The sequence below is a fragment of the Enhydra lutris genome, unplaced genomic scaffold (assembly GCF_002288905.1).
Source record: "Enhydra lutris kenyoni isolate GAN:26980312 unplaced genomic scaffold, ASM228890v2 scaffoldscaffold5, whole genome shotgun sequence".
Classification (NCBI taxonomy): Eukaryota; Metazoa; Chordata; class Mammalia; order Carnivora; family Mustelidae; genus Enhydra; species Enhydra lutris.
Genome location: NW_019154089.1, coordinates 13,275,074 through 13,295,590, shown reverse-complemented (window position 1 = coordinate 13,295,590; position 20,517 = coordinate 13,275,074). Strand labels below are relative to the sequence as shown.

Sequence of the window (20,517 nt, the reverse complement as noted above, 5' to 3'; positions counted from 1 at the left end):
AGAGGCAAAAAAAATCAAACGACCACGGAGGAAATACAAATGGATTTTGATTTTGAAGATAACAAAAATCCTCAACCTGACTGGTAGAGAAATGCAAATTTAAACTTCTACACTTATCGGACTGTCAGAAAGTACATACTGACAACAGCCAGGGTTAAGAAAGGGCCAGAGGGAATCTCTATCATCAGGTGGGAGAAGAATGGATACAGCCCTCTCCAGAGAACAATGGGACATCTAGTAATCCTGGAACCCAACTAAATCTGCCCAGCAGTTCCTGTGCACTTGTGCCTGGATGGAGACGTGCTCAAGAATGGTCAGAGGAGCATTCTCAGAGCCAAACACCTGGAAACCACCCAAACATCCAACAACAGCCAAAGGCAGAAACTGGAGTCCACTCAAGGCCCACCCTGAGCTACATGTAACGCAAAGATTCACAAACAATGTTGAATTTTAAGATCCAAGAATACATCTGTGTGCCATTTGTAACTTTTAAAATGCAAACTACTACTATGTATTTACGGATACATACCTCCACGGTAACATTTTTAAGAAACACTTGAAAAAAAAAAATCAGAACCTGCAGCAATCGCCTTCAAAAGGAGGGCTCGTACTCAGGGCAGGGGGACAAGGAGGGATGCAAGTGTGTCAGCAACGCTTTATTTCTCATGTTGCACAGCAAGTACAAGGATACACATTCATGTTTATCTTTTGTATGATGAAATAACTCCATTTTTAAATCCATGTGGCAAAAATCGTGGATTACAGCAGCATGATCCCACATGTGTGAGAAAGCAGATGTGAAAGCACACATCGAACCTTCTAGGGAAGCACCTCCAGGTATAAACTCTGAAAGGGATGCAAAGAAGATGCTGACAGCCAAGAAGAGACCACAACCACTCCATCTTTGCCTTCAAATCGCTGGTCTTACACCTACTGATTCCCAAGCCTAGAACCTCACCCTAACCACCCAGTGTGGTTATTTCAAAGCAGCCCTTCCTGGGCCGCACTGTGCCCCCCACCCCCCGCCACTCCAAAGAAAACACTGTCCTTGCCCACACCCCATTGACTCCTCAAACCCAAACTAGAGAACACAGAGGTCAGACTTTTGTTCTCTAGGTGACTCCAATGTGCAACCAAGGGCCAGAGCCACATCGTCCAGGGTGCCACCGTGCCTCATCATTCAGGAATTCAGGGAGGCCCTGAGGGGCCAGAATGAAAGGCCAAGTGTGGTGCGTGTGGTGCTGACGATGGTGGCCGTAGCAGCTGTGGGGGGTTCCAGACCCCAGCCCTCAAGGTGGACATGGCGCTCCCCCTGGGGGAGGGAGAGGCTCGGGGAGACAGGAGCCACCCAACCTAGTGGATTTCCGGTGTCCGAACGGATTAAGTGTTGTGGAGAGAGAGGAGTTAGTATGCGTCACCTGCTCAGAACCACGCTTGGCATGTAGTAAGCACTCAAAGTTAGCTACTTCCCAAGTAAAGAAACAGTTTGGGGGTTAAGTGAGCTCAGTAAAATATTTCAGTAAAGAAGATCATGTTTACTCTTACAGCTTCATGAATGGTCTCCCAGCCCCATGAGAAGGAAACGCAGCTCAGACGTGTCTCACTGCGATCTCGTAAACAATCTCTCGACGTCTGACCCACGAAGGATGTGTCCTACATGTGCAGAGAGCACATGGAGAAGGACAAGAGAACGTGAATAGCTGCTCGACAAAGAGCTCAGGAGAGTGAAAGATTAACAGGAAAAGGAAGTTCTTCCTCCTCACTTCATCTACTTCTATCCACCTGCGAGAATCTAATCAAGAATATCAATTACAAAAAGCCTGGTTCCAACAGGAAGACAGGGTTGCTCTCACTTTTAAGATGGAGACTCGAATGTGACTTAGGAAGATGCTGAAGATGGTTCTAGAATGGATGAGAACACAGTGTTCTGTGGCAGAGTTAGCGGCATCCAAGAGCAGTCTGGAGAGCAGAGGCAGGCCATGGCCAGGACAGACCGACCCATGAAAGCTGCCAGATAAGGGTGCTTTCCCTCCAGCTGCTGGCTTTCTTCTACTCCCTCTGCCATCTTTCTCCCCTCAGAACACCCCAAAGGGAATACTGACCCTAGCCTGTCCTCCTGAGCCCATGAATCCCTTCCAGATCTTCCTGAAGCCCCCTTAGCCAGAGTTCCCTCGAGTTCACTTGCGCTTAGGTCACAGCCTCCATGTGGTACCCCACACTCTACCCTGGCTGAAGCCTTTCACCCAGAGGCTCAGGGCACATGGGAGACAGCACAGGGCCCTATCCCCTCACTTGCTATGTGACACTTGGCAAGTTTCGACTGACCTCCTAGAGCTGTGCTTCCCCACCTGGGAATGGCAGCACGGCACTGGCCTCCTGGGGCTGTGTGGCAGGGCCGAGGGGTGGAGGGTGAGAGCCATAAAGCACTGGCCACTTGGAAGTTACTTGAAGAAAAAGAGAAGCATGCCCCTGAGGACAGTCACACAGCTGAAGTTGGTTGTTTCACTTTATTTAGCAAATGGTCACCCTCTGAGCCCTACCAGATTGCTCCTCCAGCCTCACTCAAGGGTCTGCCTTGGGAAGCAGCTCAGAGGGCAACTGGGAAGGCCCAGGTTCCCTAGTCAGCCTCCTCTTCCACCAACACACCCTGCAGAGAACAAAATCACTGCTCACGTCCTCAGGCACCCACCCTAATGTGGCTGAGGGGCCCTCCAGTGTTCAAGAGCCTGCCAGGGCCCAGCTCCAGGCACAGCTTCCTTCCTGCTCCTGAGATGCTGGCAACGGGCTAGGACCTCTGTCCCCAGCTGTGGGGGTGCCAAACCCTATTCCCTAGCCCTGCAGCCTGTCCTTGCTGGGCAAGAAGCAAAATGTACGAAAATACTTTTAATCATTTCTTTGAAACAGTTAAGAAATAAGGTCGTCTTATTTTTCTTTTACAATCCCAGTAAAAAAAAAGTTCACATTAGTGCTGGGGCCCAAAACTAGGCCCTTCCCCGGAGCGGAGCACTGGCCACTCAGTAGAAGCGCTTGTTTCGCTCCTGCCGCTTCTGAAACACCACAGCCCCAACCACGGCACACACGATGATCCCCAGCAGCGCACAGAGCAGCAGCAGGAACACCCGCCACCCCGTCAGCGGCCCGCTGCGGAAGTTGCCGGTCGGGTCATCCACGTTATCTGGGGGAGAAGAGAGGGGAGCTGCAGTGGCAAAGTGGAGGTGGCAGGCAGGCTCTCAGGAGACGGGGGAGTCCGAAGGGACGGAGCCGAGCGACAGGCCACAGCCAGCCCTACAGGGGAAGCTGTGGCCTGCTCACAGCCCTACCGGTGAGGGACGTGGGATGGACGGAGGCAGAACCGCCCTAGGACCTAGCTTCCCAGGGATCAAGGCCCCAGGAGCCTTCTGCCGCAAGAAGCTAGTGAAAGCTGGGACTCCTGGCCTCCCCAGGAGAGCCTGAGTCTGCACAGGGCAGGCCCAAGATCTGTGTTCACAAAACCCCGCTCCAGCCCCTTGCAGGGGCCCAAGGCCCCCCTCTGGAAGAACAAAGCTCTGGCCGAAGGCTGCCCTGACTCACACCTGGATGCTTTCCATGGCTCCCTGGGGGTCTCCCAAGCCCCCCGCCCCCTGTCCTTCTGCTCCAGCCACACTACTTCTCTGCCTGCTAACACCATCAACAATGCTGCAGGGAATGAGGCCCTGCCACAGTAGGTATCTCCTGGAATTCCAACCACACTGGGATGGGGAACTCTTGATCTCCCTTTTATAGGAGGCTGACGGGAGGAACAAACTGTCAAGTTCATCAGTCTGTGGTGAAGGGACTCGGGTCTGGACTCAGGCCCTTCTGCCCTGTGCAGCCTGGGCCCTGTTCCTGCCACTTGGCCTCCCTCCGCAGACACAACCCCCTACTCCTTACTGTGGGGATTACTCGGGGCCTCCTCCCAGCCAGGCCTGAATGCCAGCCAGGAGCCAACTTACATCCTCCTCTCCCACACAACCTGAACAGGGCAGGCCTGCTGACATGGTCTTAACACCAGCCTCTCTCCTCCTCTTGCCTCAGTCACTAGACTTAGCCCCAGGACAGCCCACAGCTAGGCACCGAGTGGAATTTCTGGAACCATCTGCTAAAGGAATGAAAAGAGCAACAAGTCTGCAAACTAGTTAATCCCTACGTGGCCAACCTCCTAGGGCTGCTGGGTAGGTCAGAGCAGATTAGGTCTCCAAAAGCCCTCAGCAGCCAAAAACTCTTCAATCGAAGGTTGCAAAACCAGTGGCGTATGGCAGGGTCTGTTTAGCCCCTGAGATGTTTAAAAGTAATTTGAATCTTAAAACAGTGAGACGTCATGTAAAACGCTGGGTTCCACTCTGGCTCCCACTCTACATGAAGACCTTGGGCTAGGCTGAGAGGCTCCTCAGGGCCCCAACCCCAACCCCACAGGCACAACTTCAAGGTTCTTGGGGTGTATGTCCACACACACACAGGAGTTTCACTTCAACCAGAACCCTTGCTCTGTGAAGACAGGCTGGTGGCTAATTAGTGCCAGGGGAAGAGTCTGGGCCTTTGTGGCTTGGCAAAAACTTAAGGTCAAATCTTGCCTTTACTTGTTTCTAGCTGAGGAAAGCTGGAGGATCAGTTCCCCCAGCTCGAGGCAGGATCTCCTGCCCAGGCCATTCACTGAGGCCACACACATATTGTATCAGAATGCCCTGCACACCACCGACACCAACAATCTGGCCCCTCTGTCTTTATTGCCCATCAACCCAGCACCAAGCACTGGCAGAAGCAGAGGCCAGGTGTTCTCACATCTGTTCATTAGCACTGACTGTTACTCTAAGACCCCAGGCCACAACCCAACCAGGTGAGAGCAAATAGACCACAGGCACTCAGCCCAGCTGGCCCCACCCCCACCCTGCACAAGGCTGCCCAAGCTGGGGTGGGCCTCAAGCATCTACCTTTGGGTGACTTGAGGAAATTAACGCTGGGCTCAATCTTGGTCCAGTCGATGTTCTCTTCATCAGGAGTGTGTTCCACCATCAGCTGGAACAGCTTCATGGAGATGATGTCATGATTGTCTGCAAGACCCAGAGTTAGCTTATTATAAGGGGTGCAGAGCCTGCCTTAGGGCACATGGCCCATGCCCCTCCCCAGCTCCAGGCTGCCTCTCCAGTCAGGGAAAGTGGCCAGGTCCCCCGGAGCAAACCCTGCTCCTGCCGCCTGAGGGGCCTGTTTTCTTTCCAGCGACCTCCAGCCACCCCCAACAGGCAGCGTTGCAGAGGCTGTAATACCTCTAAAACATTAAGAAATCTGGGAGGAGGCAGAACAGACACACACAAAAAAGCATGGGTTTTACACTGAGAATCAGCTGGGTCTAAATCCTGAGTCAGGTTCCTTGTTTGTAAATCTGGATGATACTCTCCACCTTGCCTGGTTATCACGGCAAGAAAATGAGATAGTGGGACGCCTGGGTGGCTCAGTTGGTTAAGCGGCTGCCTTCGGCTCAGGTCATGATCCCAGCGTCCTGGGATCGAGTCCCACATCGGGCTCCTTGCTTGGCAGGGAGCCTGCTTCTCCCTCTGCCTCTGCCTGCCATTCTGTCTGCCTGTGCGCACTCTCGCTTCTCTCTCTAGGACAAATAAATAAATAAAATCTTTAAAAAAAAAAAAAAAAGAAAGAAAAAGAAAATGAGATAGTACATACAAAGCACAAGACATCGCCCAGCAGAGAGTATGTACCAGAAGAAAACCTGCATGTTATTCTATGGCTGTTTGAGAAGCCTGATCCTCTCAAGGGGCAGTAAGCAGCTGCCAGGTGCTCTGTCAGAGACCCAAGAACAAGACGCAGACAAACCACTCAGCTACCTGAGGGCTAGGCCCCAATTCCTGGGCAGTGACTGTCCCCGAGGAGACGTGAGAAAAGGTCGGGTCTAACAGTGTGGGCAGAAGAGAACCTCTGGGACGCCTGGGTGGCTCAGTGGGTTAAGCCTCTGCCTTCGGCTCAGGTCATGATCTCAGGGTCCTGGGATCAAGTCCCGAATCGGGCTCTCTGCTCAGCGGGAAGCCTGCTTCCCTTCCTCTCCACCTACCTGTGATCTCTGTCTGTCAAATAAATAAAATCTTAAAAAAAAAAAAAGAGAGAGAGAGAGAGAGAACCTCGGCTTGACACTAAGGATCACCCCATTCTGAGATGGGGAGGGTCCGACCCGAGACAAGGGTGCTGGTCCCTTAAATCTAGTATCAATGCAGCTAATGAGCTGAACGTGAGGCAAAGCCTCATGCCAAGAACTCTGGAGACTGGAAAGGGAGAGCCTAAAGAACAGGGAGCTGGCAGCTGGGTCAGGCAGAGCCCTGTGGTACCTGCCAGTCCAGTGTGCATAGCCCCGGGGGCCCAGGGACAAGTCCTGACTCTCAGGTCTGACAGCAGTTCCCATCTGAGCTCTGCCCTTCCTAGGTCTGTGAACGTGGGGAGATCCCTTCACCTCTCAAACTCCCCACGGTATCAGGTGTATAAAAGAGAAAAGCGGGGCACCTGGGTGGCTCAGTTGGTTAAGCAACTGCCTTCAGCTCAGGTCATGATCCTGGAGCCCCAGGATCGAGTCCCACATCGGGCTCCCTGCTCAGCAGGGAGTCTGCTTCTCCTGCTGACCTCTCTCCTCTCATACTCGCTCTCTCTCATTCTCAAATAAATAAATAAAATCTTAAAAAAAAAAAAAAGGGAAAAGTGGCCACGCCATCATGTGACACTGGTGAGCAGCCTGTTGCAGAGGCTCACACTCACACACCTCCGATGAATGGCCGGGCACTACTGTGTAGACAGCCATCTCTAGCAGTCTCCACTGGGCCTCTCCAAACGGCCTCAGAGAGCATCCACTGCCACAGATCTGGCTTTGCTCCCAGAACCTTCTCCTGACACAGGCTGAAATAGGATCAGGTAAAATTCCAGATTGCCTGAGGGGGAAGACTGTGGTGGAAACCTAGATGAAACCAGACTGACAGCCCCCTGATAACTGACTGCCACGGTGTCCACCAGCAACTAATGATTCCCTGAAGCTGGGTAACAGGGGCAAAGGGACTTACTAGACCATTCTCCCCACTATGGGGTATATAATAAAAATATCCATACCAAAAACTTTAATACCCCAAAGCAATGACTCTCTGGGGACCAAGTGGACCCAGGCTCCCAGATAGTGGCTGGATTACAGGCCCTGGAAAGGTCTATCCTGAGGACGAATAAGCCCTTTTGCTTCCCACTTTCGGTCAGGAGCGCCTGGGCCTGGTGCCTCTGAGGGCCCTGATGCCTTCTGAGTACCATAACCAAAGGTCACTATCAAGTGTCACCCAGGCCCAGTGGCCCAGCAAACCCTGCACAGGCTGACAGCAGCCCAGTGCTTACAGAGCACACTGTGGGCCAAACGAGAGCCCTGACTTTATGAAACCTACAGTTTGGTGAAAGGGACACATGAAAGCCAAATTATATGGTAGATTCCAAGATAGTTAAATACTATGAAGAAAAATAAATCCAAGAAAGGCAATAAGGAGTGCAGAGAAAACTGTATTCGTGTGCCATTTTAAATAAGGGAAGCAGGGGTGCCTGGTTGGCTCAGCTGGTAGAGCGTGTGACTCTGGATCTTGGGGTTGTGAGGTCAGGCCCCACATTAGGTATAAAGCTTACTTTAAAAATGTAAATAAAGGGCGCCTGGGTGGCTCAGTGGGTTAAGCCTCTGCCTTCGGTTCAGGTCATGATCTCAGGGTCCTGGGATCAAGTCCTGCATCGGGCTCCCTGCTCAGCAGGGAGCGTGCTTCCTGCCAGCCCCCCCGCCGCCCGCCCACCGCTGCCTGTCTGCCTACTTGTGATCTCTCTATCAAATAAATAAATAAAATCTTTAAAAATAAAAAAAGTAAATAAAAATAAAAAAATAAATAAAGGGAATCAGGGAAGGCCCCACTGAGGAAGTGACATCTGAGTAAGACCTGAAGGAGAGGAGTGTAAGGCACAGGCACAAAGGCCTGGCAGAGGGCACTGGCATGTCTGAAGAAAAGCCATGGGTGATGTAAGGGAGCAGGGAGCCATGAGTCACAGGTGATGTGGGGGGAGGAGAGGCACTGGCACACAAGGCCCAGGAGACCATTACTAGGACAGACAGTGGCCTTGACTCTGCAGGAGACACGAGCAGCGGTGAGATCTCACTCGAGCTTCCATGGAATCGTTCTGGCTGCTGAGCTGGGAGAGACTGTCGGGGGCTAGTGTGGAAGAAGAGGACCACGTGGGCGGCTCATGTGAGTGAAGACAATGGCCCGGACCTGCCAAGTAGTAACAGAGGGGAGAGAAGTGGTCCGCTGCACTGAGAAGACAAGGCCAGCAGGACTCGCCAAAGAATGAGAAGTGGCATGTAAGAGGGGTAAAAAATGAGACTGGAATGACACCAAGGTTTTTGGGGCTGAACAACTAGCGTAACAGAGGTGTCATTTATGCCTCGGTAGCAAGATGTGGGCTTCAGCTGTGGGCATGTGAAGGCTAAAATGCCTGTTGGGTATCCAGGTAGAGATGTTGGGCAGGCAGGTGGTTACATAGGTCTGGAAAGGTCTGAGCTGGTGATGGAAAGATGGGACTCTGCAGCATCTGGATTCAAAGCCCTCTAGCTGCTCAAGAGCATGGAAGATGGCTGAGGGAGTGCTCATGCAGTAAGCCCCAGGTGTGCCAACATTCCCAGATGCTGGAAAGTGAAGGAAGAAACACAGGTACATGCAGACCCAAATGAAGGGAGTTCAAGAAGGAAAGTGATCAACTGCATCGCAAGCTTCTGACAGACCAGCGAAGGGCAAGACTGAAGCTTAATGCCTTGCTCAGCCCACACACTCACCAGATAGGTCTCCCGTGCCAGCCGAGGCTCCGAAGTAGTAGCCTGTGGGCAGGCGCACTCCCGTGATGTCGATGCAGTTTTTCCACTCATTCTTGTCCTCTAGGTCAGTCATCACCTGCAGCCAGCCAGCAAGTTAAGTACACACCATGCTCAAGCCCAGCCACCTCCCTGAGCCCCCACAGACAGAGCTGGCCCTGGCCTGCCTGCTCACCGTCAGACGGCCCCGGGAGTAGCGCACAGCAAGGAAGGTATCATGATCGCGGTTCCGGAAGTCGGCCGTGCAGCCCGCCAGCTCGGTCCAGCGGCCATCTTTGCTATGGTCGTAGGACAGGGAGCCATTGTTCACCATCACCGAGATGTACGGGAACACACGCTGAGACCGAGACACCAGTTACTCCATGGCCAGCCCAACCTGTGGGAGGCAGTGGGGGCCCCAATCCCTGGAGACCCCACTGTGCCAAGACCAGGGAGACGTCCTGGTCCCCAACCCTCCGGCCAACTGCTCGGCCCTTCCTGTCCTGTCAGAGGCAGAAGGCAGAGGCATACCTCTGTGGTCTCATCGTTGGGATACGTGTCCAAGAAGATGGCTAAGCCGTGGAAGTTGTCTTTGCTCCCAAACACAGGCCCTGGAATTAGAAGGAGATGCTCTCATAATGGGAGATATTGGGAGTTGTCCCCTGGTACCTGAAGGACAAAGTAATACCAGTGCAGGTGGGGGAAAGAGAGGTTAATCTGAGGTCATTCACCCAGGGAAGGGAAGATCTCTAAGGGAGGGGAGGTGTCAGGGGTGCAGCAGAGAAGACTCAAAATCTGAAACCAGAACTGTTGAGGGAATAGCACCTGGCCTTGTGCTCTGACATGTCAGGTGACAAGAGGGCAGGGACCCCTACAGAGGAAGCCCCATCTTCTAAGCCAGGGGTCAGCAACTTTATGTCAAGGGCCAGAGAGAAAACATTTTAGACTTTTAAGACACATATGGTCTCAGCCACATAGTCTTGTTTTTGCTATTTTAAAACTGGTAGAATGATGGGATGCCTGGGTGGCTCAGTCAGTTAAGGATCCAAGTCTTGGAGTCGGCCCAGGTCATGATCTCAGGGTCCTGGGATTGAGCCTTGCATCAGATTCTGTGCTCAGCTCTGCTTCCCTCTCGCTCTCCCTCTGCCCCTCCCCCTGGTTCACGCATGCTCACTCACGTGCTCTAGAGCACACTCTAAAGTAAATAAATAAATTGGAAAAAAAAAAAGTTGAATGGTAAAATCCTTTCTTAGCTGGTGTACAACACCAGGCCACAATGGTATAGCTGCTAGGATCCAGCTAGCCCTCTTCTTAAAGGGACACTTCCCAGAGCAGACTCAAAGAGGAGCAGTAGGACCCTAACCGGAGGGTACAGAATGCCCTCACCTAGATAAGTGCGTCCCTACCTGGCACAAGGCGGTCCCGGGTGTACCACAAGGCAATGCCATCTCCATGGAGATTCTTCTTTCCAGCACCATGGACTTTAAAGTGGACGTGCATCTCCCAGTCCTTGAGGAAGCAGGGCTGCAGGGAAAGCAGAGAGAGCTGCTCAGAACTCACTGGCTATCCTGCCAGCTAGAGGTGACCCAGCGCAAGCCCATCTCCTCCACTGAAACTGGCACTCCTTGGAACAGGGCCAGGCAGCAGAGTCACCAGTGACATGGACCAACAGACACCCGACCCCTCCCCCCCCGACATTCTCCACAGGAAGGGAGGGGGCTGCTGGGCCTCCCAGGTGGGGAGGAAGGGGCCACCCAGTGTCCCAGGGCTGCCTGGGCCGCCCATCCTGGCCCTAGTCTTCTCTTCGGCCTGGCCACAGGTTCTCACTCTATGATTCACCTTCCTCAACACCAACCAAACCAGCCATTTCCTCTCCATCCCCACTACTCCTGCCCCAAAATCTTGTAGGATTACTACTCCTATTTGAGCCACATGTTTTACAAAACAGAAAACCCATTCAAAGACAAAATAACTTGTCCACAGCAGGTTAAGTGGACTTAACCACAGCAGGTTACGATCACCCAGATCTGTCGGACTCAAACTTTTGCTATGTCTTCTATACCTCCCATGACCTTCAGGCCTTTAACACAAAGTGCAGCAACTCTTTTCTGGTCTCCCACCTTACTGTCTTCCTTTCTAACCATGTTTCCAAACTGAGACACTCAAACCCAGGTATGGATGACTCCAAACCCCAACCTCTTGGCCGGCACCCTTCCTGCCTCTTGCAGACCTGGTCCAGCTTCAGTGTGAGGACAGTGCCAGGGCTGGTGGGCTGGAAAGTTCATGCTCTGGGGTCTCTGGGCTGTTGTGATGTGAGAAAAGACAGATATTCCCTGGTATTCAGGAACACCAGCTGCAGAGCTGGGCACTGTCCACAATAAGGGGAACAGCCTAGCCTCACCCACCAGGAAGTTGCTGGTGAAAACTAAGGTGTTGACACACATACTTTGACAAGAATCCACACGGGGGAAGTCTACAGATGGGGATGTGAGCAAGTGTTTAAACAAAGGCCCATTAGAAAAGCAAACTAAAACAAGATGTTGTTGACTTATCAGATTGGCAACTATTAAAGAGATCATTAATACCAGTGTAGAGGAGGATGAAAAGAAACACATGCTCTCAAACAACCAATGGGACTGTAGATGCTCCCATTTTCTTGGGGGCAGTCTGGTTGTTGTAGCTTTTTTTTTTTTTTTTAATTTTATTTATTTATTTGTCAGAGAGAGAGAGAGAGAGGGAGAGAGAGCAAGCACAGGCAGACAGAATGGCAGGCAGAGGCAGAGGCAGAAGCAGGCTCCCTGATGAGCAAGGAGCCCGATGTGGGACTCGATCCCAGGACGCTGGGATCATGACCTGAGCCGAAGGCAGCTGCTTAACCAACTGAGCCACCCAGGCGTCCCGTTGTTGTAGCTTTTTAACAGACCACAGCACATCCGTAAGCCTTTATACTTGAAGATATCAAAGATATTAAGAGAAGAAAAGTTGACAAAGTTCAAATTTGTATACAGAGAGAAAATAAAAATTAAAGGAACATGGGCCAACATTAATGATACGTGACTTTGAGAGGGGAACTACAAGACATGTTTACTTTCTATATTTGAATTTTATATCATTAATATAATTTTTAAAACTCAAAAACAGAAAACTTTATATCCCCTCTTAGACGGTCTGGCTGGGGCATTCACTGATTCATCAGACTTACTGTTCCGGCTCTGGGAACCAAAAACCAAGATGAAGAACCCCAGTTTCAGCCCAGGAACACAGATGGCAGACACCTAACCAACAGCTCGCAAGTAGCGTGAAATCTTGGCCTTCCCAATTCTTGGGAGTTCACTGGCTCTGTGGAAATCTGCAGATTCTAGAGGGGACAGGTGAGAGCCGAGGAGACCAGCTCTCAAGGATAGATGGACAAAGACTGATGCCAAGCCCTGCTGAGGGAGTGAAAGGCCTGGTGAACCACCCTTGCCTTGGGCTGAGACCACAAAGAAAACAACCCAAAAATGAGAGCGAGGAAAAGCCCTGCCAGAGGCAGGAGCCTACCTAGCTTGAGCCCTCTCATCCCTTAAAGTAGACTAAAGCGACTCACCCACACCTGAAACTGTTCAACAAACAATCTTACAAAATACAGTATCCAGCATACAATAAATAATCAGAAACACAAAAGACAAGTTATCAACCAAAACCAAAAAGGAGGGAGGGAAAGGCAGGCTAATGGGAACTCCATATACTGGACTTTCAAATAACTAGCTTACTACTTCAAGGAGATAAAAGACAAAATTGAGAACTCTGGGAAATAACTGAAATTTTTAAAAAATCACCTCACAAAAAAATTCCAGAATTAAAAAAGTATCTGAAAATAATATAACAAACAGGTTCAACAACAGATTAAAAACAAAGAGAGAACCAGTGATCTCAAGGCCAGTCAGGTAGATAAAAATATCCAGGAGGAAGCACAGAGAATGAGTGATAGATACAAAATTGTCAGTAAGAGACAGAGAATGAAAGATACGTATAACTGGAGTTTCAAGATAAGAAGTGAGACAACAGGTCAAAGGAATTTTTTTTTTAAAAGATTTTATTTATTTATTTATTTGACAGAGAGAAATCACAAGTAGGCAGAGAGGGAGGCAGAGAGAGAGGAGGAAGCAGGCTCCCTGCTGCGCAGAGAGCCCGACGTGGGGCTCAATCCCAGGACCCTGAGATCATGACCTGAGCTGAAAGCAGAGGCTTAACCCCCTGAGCCACCCAGGTGCCCCGACAAAAGGATTTCTTAATGAACAAAAGATTTCATTTACCAGGAAAATTTTGGCCTCAAAAATCTATCAAGCAGAAACGGACAGAATTACAAAAATAAAAACAAATCCACAAAGCAATTTACACACCTCTCTCAGTAATTGATAAAAACAAGCAAAAATGTCAGGAAGAATACAAATACTTGAACCCAATCAGCAAATGTGACCAAGGACCTAAAGGGCACAATGTACTCAACTAGCTGAGAATCTACATTCTTTGCAAACGCACACAGAAAATTTTCCAAAAACCTGACCCTTTGCAAGACTCAACAGACCTCCAAGGACGGAAATAATAGATTGTGTTCTTTGACCATGATAAACTCAAACTAGATATTAATGATGACTTAATTTTTTAGGAACTAGAAAAGCTTTTATGTTTGAAAAAAGAGTTAAACATATCTCACCTCTACAAAAGTCAGCCCAGAAACCAGATTTCAAATGGTCTCTTTGGTGCCCAGGAGTTTTCTGCATCTGAGAACAATGCACTGAGATAAGACCCCAAGCGGGTATAAGGGGTGCCTCCAAGCAGAAGGGCAACTGCAGGGAGATGGGAAAGGAACACCTACTCTCCTGCCCCTGGTACGGTTTATAGGGAGAGGAGTTTCCGGAAAGGGTACACACAGAAGTTGAAACCTAGAAACTGAATCCTACACGACCAGTCTCTGCGTATGGCAGACTGAAAACTGCAGATCGGTGGAGGGAAATACAAAGATAGAGACACTATATAGCCTCTGAAGGATTTTAAGCAGGTTCAGGTAAGGTACCAGCTGGAACTGATTTAGAAGCTGCTTTTGGACGCAGAGAGTGATATGGCCATGCTTTTCCAACCTCGATGCAAAACTGAGCCGGCTGGGGCGCTCAGTAATCTTAACGCCCTGGCCCTCCCTGGGGCAACTAAATCAGAATCACCTGGCTACAGGTGATTTCCATGCTTTGGCTCACAAGTAGGAGGCAGAGCTAATCAAAGAGTCAGCTGATACATCATGAAACATTCTGATGAGAAATCACTATGTGATTTGGGGTTTGTAAACCTAAGGAAGTTGAAAATATCAAGTAACTCTGCTATAACAAAACTCCCTCCATCCTCATCTACTATTTAAGTGAACAGATCTATAAAAACAAAAAGCAGAAATGGTGCTGAGGCCTATCTTACTCTGACAATAACAACCATCCAGACAGGGACACACTTCAAATTTCTACTTCTACGATAATTATCCAAAAATTGTGTGATGCATTTATTTTGACCAAATGTGTATTAATAATATTCCCCCCCAAATACTAAAACTTAGTTTTAAGGTCCCACCAAAGTTAAAAGGTTTACATTATTACACTTATTTTAGTTGGAAAGGAATGAGACACGCTAATCAGTAAGAGATTTTCAAGCATTAAATACACTGCACAGAACAAAATTCTATGTGGGATGAAATGAAAATACAAATTCAATAAAGAAAAAACTTGATGTATAATTTGGGCTGATTCACAGCATTTAAAACATACGGTGAATATCAAATGGAAATATTTAGATTCCACTGAATACACTTAAGAGTACTGAACAGTTTCATTTTAAAATGGCAATATTTAGGGGCACCTGGGTGGCTCAGTCAACTGAGCATCCCACTCTTGATTTTGGCTCTCAGCTCGTCATGATCTCCATGATCTCATGCTCACTCTGTTCATTCTGCTCAGAGTCTGCTGAAGATTCTCTCTCCCTACCCCGCAACCAGGGCGTATGCTCTCTCCCTCAGTACATACATAAAATTTTTTAAAAAATAAATAAATAAAATGGCAATATTTAAAATATACCGGAAACTACATCCTTTGCAAACATTTAAATGTAAGAAAAGCAGTTCTGGATATCAACTTCTAAAAAGTGTAAGAGGATATTCAGACAGTACATCAGCCACAAAAGCTTAAATACTACTCTGCAGCCCACACAAGGCTCCCCAGGATGGGCCCAATCAACCCCTTGGGCTTCCCTCTGTCCTGTGCTCCAGCCATCAGACTCTTGGGAGTTCCAGTCACCTTGGGGCCACTCCCTGGTCTGGACAGCTCCACCCCAAAACCGCAGAAGCTATGTTTTCTCTTCTTGGGACCACAGCAGGTGCTTATGAGTATTTTGCTAATTCAGGGCCCTTCCCAGAGTGAGGGAGACAAAGAAACATCCAGAAAGCACATCTCCAGTAAAGGAAAGTTCTTGGGAAACAACAGGCAGAAAGTTCTAAGCATTCCAAGTAATTTCTTTCAAGAATTACAGGAACCACTCCAACTCTTTCAAGAATATCTGCAGGGCTAAATAGGAAAGTCCCTAGAAGTGAATGGAGACGTGGGGGAAGGAAGAGAATTATATTCCAGACTGAAAATTTGACAAAGTTAAGTGCAGAACTCTCTCAGCCCTGTGACATCACCAAGCCACTGACAGTGCCAACCAACAGTCACCTACAACCATAATTAAGTTACTTGTAGCTGAACCAATTTCTGAAAGTTCCAGCACTGTTTGTACCTTACTTAAAAAAAGGAAAAATTAATGACATACTGAACTCACTCCCATAAAAAATGTAACACATTATAATTTTTAAAAATTATCTGAAAACCCTAAGACAGAATAATGTGACAGGATGTGACGCGGGGGAGACAGAGTAGTTAATGAAATACTGAGTGGGTGGCACTCAAGCTGAGACATACCAGACGAGAAAGAAGCAGGCAGGCATTAAGAACCAGGAGGCAGTGTCCCAGACACATGGAACAACAAGTGCAAAGGTCCTGAGGCAAGAAGGCAGCCAGAGAGGCTGTATAAAATTACCAATATAAATGGAGATGCCATGCACCAGGAGCCAGACTGTGTAGACATAATGTCTGTTTATGCCCTTCACAGAAGACCCCAGGCTCTGAGGATCAGAGTGAAAGCTGAAGAAAGTAACCCAGATGCCCCTAGCAGAAAGGAGAGGAGGAGCAGAAGGGACAGGCAGATGGACAAGGACAAGGACAGTGTGGGCTCCTAGAACTAAATGTTCTGAATGTCCTGAAGCCATTCAGAATGGACCAAAGAACAGGGTGATGAAGAAAACTAGGACAATGGCCAACAGCTTAAGCCTATGGGAAGAAGTGGAATCAGGTACGCTGAGGTAAGAACAGCTTCCAGCCCATGTGTGACCCAGCCCCAAATTAGTCCCCTTTCGCCCCTTTCCTGACCTAGACTTCCTCAGTGTGGAGTCTGCATAGCAACTTATTTTGGCCACTGGTCACGTATGACATGCCAGTGACACCTGAGGTTCGCTAACCTCTAGACTGAAGGTCACAAAAATCAAAAGTGATTTTTATTATCAGTGATGACAAGACCCTCAGTAAAGCACTGGGGAAGTGGACTAAGTCCACATGTATTTCTAAGGGATTCCTCCATTGTACAGGAGGAGCAAGGCGGGCATTTGTTGCAAGTGAATTGCTGGGCTTCGATATCAGACAGATCAGACTTTAAATACTGATTATACCATTCAATGTCTGTGTTAGCTCTGCATAAAGCCGTGACAACCATCTACTTTCAAACAGCCTGTTTGAGAATTAAATGCAATAAGGCTATTTAAGGTCAGTGGCTAACACACACAAAATACCCAATAAGGATTCCATCTGTTCCATTTACCCACTATTGAGAGTTGAATTCAGACAGCTATGAGCTCCACTGCTTACCAGCTATGTGACTTTGAGTCAGGCACTTTCAACTGAGTCTTAGTTTCGTCAGTAAAATGGAAATAACATCACTTAATTCACCTGGCTTTCCAAGAAACTAGATGAGAAAGGTGTGAAGTGTCAGGCACAGCTCCCCACAGTTAACTTCAGTAGTCATTCACAGTGACTTCAAGAGTCAAGATGAGGATACCTTGTGGGGGGTGGGGGATCACAAGCCTTCAACCCAAGCTCAGATCTGGGGTGTTGCGGAGACTGGTAGTAGCAGCTTACTTAAGGATACACCTAGCGTCCTGGGAGTCACTCACCTGGTGGTTCCAGATAGAGCCCTCTTTGCTGCGCTCATCAGGGGTCAAACGCACGTACTGGCTCGTGAGTATAGTGCTGCCTTGGAAGTCCCAGAGGGGCATGGAGCTGGAACCGACCCCTGTGGGGAGAGAGGGGAGTAGACAGGTGCGTAAGAGGCCATGCCAGCAATGGCCTTGCCAGAGGCAGAAAACCCACAGAGCTGCTTTGTTTAGGAGAAAGGAAACCCCTTTAACCAACCCTATCCAGCCTCGCCCTCACCCTGCACTCATTCCCGCCCCAGGCCTCACCTTGGTAGGGCTTGATAAGCGAATGCTCCCGCTTGAGGTGTTCACTGTTGCCGTCAGTTATATCCGCAACAACCGGCCCCAGCAACAGGAAGAGAAGTAGAGGTGTAGTGGGGCCAGGGCCGGGGCCGGGAAGCCCAGGCCTCCCCGGGCACCGCCGGCCCCAGCCCCAGCGCCAAATCCAGCCTTCCGCCGCCATTCTCCGTTCCTCTTGGCCACTTCCGCCCTAGGACTTCCGCCTTCCGGGTGTCCCACCTCATGTCTCCGGCGGGAAACCCTTCAACCCTAATGTCACCGGGAAGTTAAAAAAAAAGCAAAGCCTCGCAGCCGAAAGGAAGGCGGCTTTATTTACTGAGCAGGCCCCCAACCTGGCCAAATGCCGTTCCATCTCCTTGGCGGCTCCGAGGAACCTGTCTGCCAGCCTCAGCAATGGGTTTCTAGGAGCGACAAGAGCCGCAACCAATCGTGGAACAGCACGTTAGGCTTGTGAGCCAATGAGGAACAGAGGGATAGTAGGACTCGGGGCAGCACGAGGGGCGTGTGCGAAGCGAGGCATGCTGGAACTTGTAGTTTGGGGGGGGGTTAGCGCGGGCTGGGCAGAAGAAGAACGACCTTGGCCACCAGCCGGTGATCGCATCTCTGGAGTAACATTTCCCAGTCCTGGGGGGAAAGAACTCAGAATGGAAGGAGGAAGCCTCAATTCCAGCTCCCTCGCCCCCTCGTACTCACTGGGTGGCTCTGGCTACCCAGTCTTAAAGGTTTCTGGCCCCACCTCTCTCCTAGCGCCAGGCCTTTGGAGACGTAGAATTCCCAGTTGCGGGCTCCACTATTTCCAACTCCGGTGGCCCAGTAGGGTTTAAGCCAGGGGAGCGGACCCGGATCCTATCCCGGATTCCTGAGACGGTTGCTACCCACCCGGATCCAAATCATTTTAGTGCCCGCCCGCTGCAGCTGGAAGGGGCCATGAATGGTCCAGAAAAGCCACCTGTGGACCAGAGGTCAAAAACTTCTGGCGCACAGCTGGGTAGAGCTCTGTTTCACCTGTTCATGCTGTTTCAATACAATGATTTAAATATCGATTTTATTTATTTATTTATTTATTTATTTATTTATTTTTAAGATTTTATTTATTTACCTGACAGACAGAGATCACAAGTAGGCAGAGAGGCAAGGAGAGAGAAATGAGGAAGCAGGCTCCCCGTTGAGCAGAGAGCCTGATGCGGGGCTCAATCCCAGGACTCTGGGATCATGACCCAAGCCGAAGGCAGAGGTTTTAAACCACTGAGCCACTCAGGCTCCCCTATTTTTTTTTTTTTAATTGTATTTATTTATTAGAAAGCGAGAAGGCACAAAACGGGAGGGGGGTGGGGTTGGGGGAGAGGGAGGAGTGGACTCCCCGCCGAGCAGCGATTCCCAGGGGAAGTCAGCAAGCGGGCTCCCCGCTGAGCAGAGAGCCGGATGTGGGGCTGGATCCCAGGACCCTGAGGTCATGACCTGAGCCAAAGGCAGAGGCTTTAACCCACTGAGCCACCCAGGCGCCCCAGCCCATCGGTATTTCTAAATCGACAGACTTAACATCAGAAATCCAAATTTCGGGGCACCTGGGTGGCTCAGTGGGTTAAAGCCTCCGCCTTCGGTTCAGGTCGTGATCCCGGGGTCCTGGGATCGAGCCCCACGTCGGGCTCTCTGCTCCGCGGGGAGCCTGTTTCCTCCCCTCTCTCTCTCTCTGCCTGCCTCTCTGCCTACTTGTGATCTCTCTCTGTCAAATAAGTAAAATCTTAAAAAAAAAAAAAGAAAAAAGAAATCCAAATTTCCGGCTTTTCAGGAAAATCTGGAGATCCAACCACACTACGCCCATGTGGCCTTACAAAGCCCTTCCTCTGCAGAGCTAGCCTTCCCACTGGCCACCAATTTATAACACCTGCCCAGCCCCTCCAGCTATTTGAATTAATAACCCCTGCTACAGCTCACAGGGTCGGGGGTGGAATCGTTGGTTGGTTGCTCCTTTATTTTATTTCAAGAATCTGCCCTTTTGAATGAGTGAATTTATTCAAGATTAGCGCTGAGACATCTTTCTGGATCACATACTTTTGATTAGCTTATTAAAGTAATACGCTCATCTATGTAGTACAGACATATAATACAGCAAAAGTCCCCTGCCATTCCCTTTCAGAAATGTATATCTATACCTTCCACTAGACTTCTAAGACAGCTGGGATTTTTGCCCGTTATGCCCGGCATCTAAAACCACACTTGGCACAAAGGAAGTGATTAATAAGTAATTAGTAAAAATATGAATATTTGGTCTAGAACCTGGAATTGGGCCATGAAGAACGAGTAGGAGTTTACCAGCTGTAGGAAGGGCATTCTCAGCAGAGGGAACAGGAGATGCAAAAGCCCAGAGGGATGCCAGAGAGCATAGGGATGAAAGCAGGTCGGAGTGGCTGAGGAGAGGTGGGTGAGAGTATAGCTGAGGCCAGAACTTGAAGAGCCTTCTATTTCCAGCTAAGGAATGTGGCCTTTTTCCAGAAAGCAATGGGATGGTTTTAAGCATGGGAGTGGCCAACATGGGTTTCTCTGGCTATGATGAGGAGAATAAACTAGACGGGAGCTACCTTCCCCAGGTGGGAAGACAGAATAGAAGGTCATTATGACCAGATGAGAGATAGCAAGGCCTGATCCAGGGAAGTCTACAGAAGGAAGGGGGATTGGATCTCCCACACAAAGACTAGAAATCAGTAATTGATCCCCTGTGGGAGCCAGGGAGAGAAAGAGAAGTTGAAAACAGAGTTCTGAGAGCTGCAGGGAAGAAATCTTGATAAGAACTAAGAGATGGGAAGTCCTAGGGTTGGCTGGGGTCCCTGGGGTAAAGATGTGGTCAGAGCTGAAATTGGCATCTGTAGTGGAGAAGTGAGGAGAGGAGAGGATGACCTTGGCAGGGGCCAGAGCCTGTAATGGGGCCTTTTTGGGAAGAAAGATGAACTGTTGGCACCAGGCCTAGTAGCAGCCCAGGTGCAGCTCCCAGCACCCAAGCACACATATTCACAACTTAGCAGTATCTAACTTGATCTGTGACCTTGGGCAACTC

General features: G+C 49.6%; 1 protein-coding gene across 1 annotated transcript; it reads right to left on the bottom strand.

Moving 5' to 3' along the window:
* Positions 1-559: 559 nt before the first annotated feature.
* On the bottom strand, positions 560-17,656 carry LOC111140795 (lectin, mannose binding 2). Its single transcript, XM_022492971.1, has 8 exons — positions 17,433-17,656; positions 17,145-17,263; positions 10,273-10,390; positions 9,398-9,477; positions 9,063-9,224; positions 8,852-8,966; positions 4,947-5,066; positions 560-3,175 (listed from the first exon to the last, which is right to left on the bottom strand). The coding sequence occupies exons 1-8, from the start codon at positions 17,626-17,628 to the stop codon at positions 3,015-3,017; spliced, it is 1,071 nt and encodes a 356-aa protein (XP_022348679.1). The 5' UTR covers positions 17,629-17,656; the 3' UTR covers positions 560-3,014.
* Between the last annotated feature and the right edge of the window lie 2,861 nt (positions 17,657-20,517).